We start from the raw sequence: 5,807 nt of genomic DNA on the forward strand, positions 1-5,807 counted from the left end.
GGTGTGTGGTATGACAACAGAAAAACTAGAAGGTTTTAGTTAACTTTTCGCCAAATCACCTGAAAATTTTCATTAGAGCTTAAGCCCAGCACTGCACTTTTTGAATAATATACAGATATAGCTGAGAAAATGAATATGGATTTTTAAAAAATAATTTARACAGCTTGAACAGATGGTTATCAGACTAATCAAAGACCTTTACACCTTCCACGGTTCACAATCAAGGACCACCTGAGGAACCTCAGATTCTTCCTAGAGTCACTTTTACTAATAAATCCATGATTCTTAAGCTGCTTTTCTAAGCTGACTACCAGAATGCATTGAGACCATATTATAGACAAATCATCTAGTAATTTCTGACTGCTTGTGTTCAAATGTCAACCATCTTACATGAACTGGAAACTGCAACAATTCAGAGTCTGGTGAYTGCTAAGCCAATTCAAAGATGTAGAAAATTATGTTTATTTATTAGCTGTTTTCTATGTGTGCAGGTCTTCAGGAATACTACTTACTCTTGCAGCTCTGTATCAGTGAGCGGAGAGGACTGCAGCAGGTGGAGTATTTGTGGGGACTCTGAGATGCTGATGTCTCCCTCTTTCCCAGTTTTGGCTGTCAGCTTGTAGAGACTGGAGCAGCTCAGAGCCAGCTCCAGGGCATCCATCCAGCACCGGCCTAAGGAAAATAAATTAGATTTTAGGGAGGAACAAATATGCTACTGGTAAACATGAAACTATGTACACCTAAGCAAAACAACAAGAAAACTCACCATCTGACTCTGATGTAGCTCTAAAGATCAGGTAGTTGCTGGGTAAAGGCTGTGTGATGGAACCAACATTTTCTCCTTTGGGACCCTGAACACACAAATCAAACGATAGCATTTAGTTTGTACCAACAGAAATGAAATTCATCTTGTTGGTGTTAAAATACTATTTATGTTTTTTATATAGTATTTAAAAATTGAATTAATGAAGTTTTTGCAACAGACTACATGTAACAAAATGCATAAACACAGTACACATATGCATTTTTTTCATTTTCCAACAAATCTGTCTAACCTTTACTGCCCAGATGGATTTGTCCAATGGGTGGTAGAGCTTGAAGCAGAAGCCATCCTTCTTGGAGGGTCTCTCAATCAGCTTGCATGCATTGAGAAGAATAGTGCCCACCCAGTGATCTGTTTTTGGAGTCTTATATATTAAAAGAACACCAGGCTTCAAGGCGCACCATAGCTTGGTCCAACCTTTTAAATAACCACGGATCTACAGAAATCAAAGGGATGTAATGAGGAGGGATTATGTTCCTATTTTACTTTTTATAAACACATCCTAAACTTTACAGTTAATTTGGTATTTGAATTTTTTTAATTGAAAGACTTTAGTATTTTCTTTAAAAACAAATGAAATTCTATATACAGTAAAAAATTTATAAATCATAAATAAAACTARATGAAAGGCAGAAGAAAAAATCTTCTATCTGCACCTTTTTCCAAATAGATGCAGATATAAGACCTTAATAAATTCAAATTATTTTGAATTTATTGTTAAGTTCAAACAATAATAAACTCCAAATATAATACAAATTGATTAGCAAATTGTGAAACCAATAGTTGATGCTTTCTATGTAATAGCCAATAATTTCACATGTACATAAAAGTGTTTATATGTTTTRGCAATACGAAAACATTTAAAGACCTTGAGCCAGTTGGACATGATGACAACACTGGGGTCCTTAAGTGCACTAGAGAGTTCCTTAGCTGCCCGTTTCTTTTCCTGCCGATAATTCTGCTTTTGAACCTTAAACGAAAAAAAAATAAAAATGAGTCATCAGTCCCACGGTCAGGCAAATAAACAAACACTAGGTGGAAGCAGAGTCAAAYTAGTTGCAGAATCAATCTGAGAACCGTAACATAAAGGAATAAACCCTGAATGAAAAAAGGTAATAAAAATGTTCCAAAACCATCCATATTTGACCCACTTTAGGATGAACAAAAATATAACATAAATGTTAAAAGTTTCTGTCAGCTGTTTCACAAAGTAGAAGTGACATGTACCTTGAGAGACTCCTTTCGAGCCAGTTTCTCTGTGGGGGAGGGGCAGTCCTTCTCAACACCATTAAACATCCTGGACTCAGACTAGAGTTGGGAGTAAAAAAAAGTATTAAAAGAACATCACACCAACGAAGCTACACATTCTTAGCTATCGCAGCTGCTGCAGAGGTTTGATTTAAGACCCAAATAAAAAAAGTTTCCTAATTGTTGATAATTAAAAATGTATTTCCACAAAATGCTCTATTTCTGTTTGTTTAAATGTGAAACAGTGCTTATGTAGTGGTTGAGGAGATGCAGGTGGGTGGACCTTGCTGTTAGCAGAGAAACTGAACAGGCAGCCAGTTTTGGTTTCGTGACCACAAACAACAAACATCTTGGGCTGAGAAATGGTTTAACGAGTTCAATAATCTGYACTTAAAAGTGAAAATAAACTTGAAGCGATATTTAACTACACAGCCACGTGATTAGAAGCACTAAACTATCATGATTCATAAAAAATAAAACTAGTATACAACATATTGTAAAAGAAAACATGCAGGGCTAAGCTGTTCTCCGTTTTAAATAGCTTGTTGAAGACCTTTGGGATGACGGACAGGGCAAAGAGCAAGAGATGCAGCTGCACACGTGACATCATTTCACATACTGTAAAAAGCAATACTGTGAGACTGAGCCAAGTGAAGCGACATGTGGGAAAGGGACAAGACAAAATAAGATTACCAGGTAGCCACTTGCAAGATTTGTTTTTCCATACCTAAAATATAACACCTGAGAATGATGACAGATTGTCTAATACAAAATAAGCAGCAGCGAGACCAAATGGGTCAGTTGTTGTAGTAAAGACATAGTTCCCACCATGGCTTTGCCATCAAATCTGCAGCTTTAATGTGACTTTATTCAAATGTTATTGTGAAACAACTACCAGTAGTCGTTTTTTTTATCTGTTTGTGCTAATTGACCTAATAGTGTAATAAACGATTGACCCAATAATTTAAAATTACTTAATTTTCTCTGAAATCAAGAGCTCAAGAATTTGAAGATAAGTCAAATTGTTTTACAAGTTCCAAGTTACAAAAGAAATCACAATGAAGGGAAATAATCACAGAAAGCAAAAAGAAATTGCCGTGAACTCATCTTTTGAGCGATTTATCATGATCTGTTGAGGAACTGCCCAATCAGGAATTGTGTTCTTACCTTGCTGTCTGGTGATTGGGCAGGACTAAATTCATTACTCAGCATGGAGAGAGCGTTCCTGTCTGTCTCACTGCCTGGTGGGAACCCACAACACACAGTTACATACAAATGCGCTCAGTGATTAAAACCTGCAGACAAACAATTAAAGCGCGGCAGCCATCAAAGCAGCAAATAAGCAGCAAATAAAGTGTGTTGGTCTGAAGTATTTTACAGCACAATATGTCACATTTTACAGATACTTGATTCCGCCAGCACAGATTTCTGAAATATGATTAATTTCTCTTTGTCATTTGCCAGCTTTGAAGCCTTAGCCTCTTACCTGGACTGAGGTTGTAGATCTCGTTGCCTCCTCCATAAGACAGGTTCCGAGTGCGAGAATCAATTTTTGGTGGGGAGGTGGCACTAGGGCAAAGAGACAGCCTTCGATGGAATACACTCTCCTCCTTCATGCTGACAGTCTGCTTATCCTTTGTTGAAAAGAAAAATCATAAAAGAAGGAAAAAAGGTAAATGAAATTTAAAAAGTAAAGTGCAAACAGAAGAAAACAAACTGTTTCTTGCGAGTGCACCTGCATGATTTTACAGAAACTCAACTCAACTAATTTAGCTATTTTCCGTAGCTCCTCTTTTACTCCTTTCACCACTATGCCCTTACTTTACTTACTCCTTTTTGTGTAAATCTGTTGCTGAATGTTCACCCTTTTGCAATTCTCAAATACTAACAAAGCCATACTGTATAAGAATGTGTTCACATAACGACACAGTGCATGGTAGTGACAAGCCGTTCTGACTGCACATTGTTAGACAATGTGACAGATGAAGACTTCAGCTAGTCTGTCTACAGAACTGTCCAAAATGTCTTCCTTTGTCTATTCTGCTTCAAACAAAAAAGCTTCTTCAATAATTTCATTAGTATTAATAAAAAGTTGATTTACTAATGGGATGCATTATTTAAGTGTGTAAAAGAACAGGAGTGTGGCTACTCTAGATGTGTACAGGATTATATTGTTGATCTGCAGCTTCATGCTCTTGTACATTTACAGCCATTACCAGATGTACTATATTCTTAAGACAAACGGTTTACATAAAAAACAAGGCATTGTATTGAAACAGACAGCAGGTGTGTACTCAGCCTTTTCTCTTCTGACTGTGCCAGATAAGTTGCAATCTATTCATAGACTGTTAGTAACTTTTGCGGGTTATGGCGGTTTCCAGATAGATTGTTACATATGATCTAACCGGAGCTGTGCTGGTTACAGTAAATCTGAGCTAACATCAAAGCAGGTTAATTTATAATAGCTGTGACAACCTCAGCTTGGCTGAACAGCTGACAAAACCCTCTGACTCCCAGCCAACATGGCAGGTTTTTTTTTTCTACAATCTCTCAAAACATCTAGGAAAACTCTTGCATAATTTTAATTTGCAAAGTGTCTTCAGAAACTAATTTATCTTTTTAGCCTCCCACATTATTTCACTGCAATTACATTAGGACAAATGGAGAATATCAAACTGTTAATTAGTGTTCATTTGTGACAGTAGGAATGAATAGTTAATAATGGCTAAAACTCAGTAATTTAAAACTGTATGAGGAGCAGCAGGAATTTTAACCATTTGAGTGCACCCTCCCTTTACACACAGATTATTGTGCATATTTAAAATACAGAAGCATAGTCATGTCCTCATCACACCACTCCCTGCTTCACTCTGTTGTCCACTTTGTCAGGATGACTCATTCTATCAACATCTTATTTCATTCCATATTTTCTGTTTCTTCTTCCCCCTACAGTTCATTATTTGTCTTTTAAACAGACTCAAATAAACAGCAAATACAAAAAAGGTAAATTTAATTGGACCTTCATTTGTCTTTATAGGGCAGGTCTATAAATAGCTCTACTGCAGCAGTGCATACGTGCATGTGTAGTACAGAGCTGAACCCTGTATGGGTGTGAGCTGCATGAAAAAGAGCTCTAAGCTTTAGCATTACACAACAATCACCAAACTGAAAAGAGACACACACAGTCACTCTTCAAGCCCAGTCTGGTCCAGATGTGAACATAAGTAAACTGACAGAGTAAAACAATCCCTGCTCAATCCCACAGCAGCAGCAGTAGATAACTTTTTTATTTTTATTTTTTAAGCCACTTCAGTAGAAAACARAACTGAATGTTAGTTTCTTCATTTCTGCATCATAAGTGACTATTTTATACTATAGTAAAGAAGAAAAAGAAAAAGTAGAAGAGAAATATWCGAACTGTAAAGAGAGAAACCGATAAAAATTAGACAGCATGTGAAATGTACACCAATAACACACAGGACAACACACCCGACATCTGACCATTAGCAAATGAAGAGAACAAACACCCAGCAACCAAACATAAATATATGTGTGTACATATACCCATCCGCAGATATATAAACATACAGTATACGCACACACATATACTGTACACATCCACACCTACGTACAATAATTACAACCTCGCTAAGTAATATACACAAAACACGCACACCCATACACACAAACACACACACACACACATAAAAACCATAAATCTAAAAGTAAAAGATAG

The 5,807-nt window shown here is 36.6% G+C and overlaps 1 protein-coding gene across 2 annotated transcripts in view; it reads right to left on the reverse strand.

Moving 5' to 3' along the window:
• osbpl5 (oxysterol binding protein-like 5) overlaps positions 1 to 5,807 on the reverse strand; it is a 40,169-nt gene that overhangs the window by 10,773 nt on the left and 23,589 nt on the right. The window contains exons 3-9 of one of the 2 annotated variants that reach the window (XM_014005581.1): positions 3,558 to 3,705; positions 3,239 to 3,312; positions 2,051 to 2,131; positions 1,692 to 1,793; positions 1,056 to 1,259; positions 767 to 851; positions 513 to 672 (exon numbers count right to left, since the gene is read on the reverse strand). In XM_014005581.1, coding sequence (XP_013861035.1) covers positions 513 to 672; positions 767 to 851; positions 1,056 to 1,259; positions 1,692 to 1,793; positions 2,051 to 2,131; positions 3,239 to 3,312; positions 3,558 to 3,687 — 836 coding nt within the window. In that variant the 5' untranslated portion in view covers positions 3,688 to 3,705. Of the gene's footprint in view, positions 1 to 512; positions 673 to 766; positions 852 to 1,055; positions 1,260 to 1,691; positions 1,794 to 2,050; positions 2,132 to 3,238; positions 3,313 to 3,557; positions 3,706 to 5,807 lie in introns of those variants that run through there. The other variant, XM_014005583.1, reaches the window with a different exon arrangement.

This window comes from Austrofundulus limnaeus, unplaced genomic scaffold (assembly GCF_001266775.1).
Source record: "Austrofundulus limnaeus strain Quisiro unplaced genomic scaffold, Austrofundulus_limnaeus-1.0 Scaffold31, whole genome shotgun sequence".
Classification (NCBI taxonomy): Eukaryota; Metazoa; Chordata; class Actinopteri; order Cyprinodontiformes; family Rivulidae; genus Austrofundulus; species Austrofundulus limnaeus.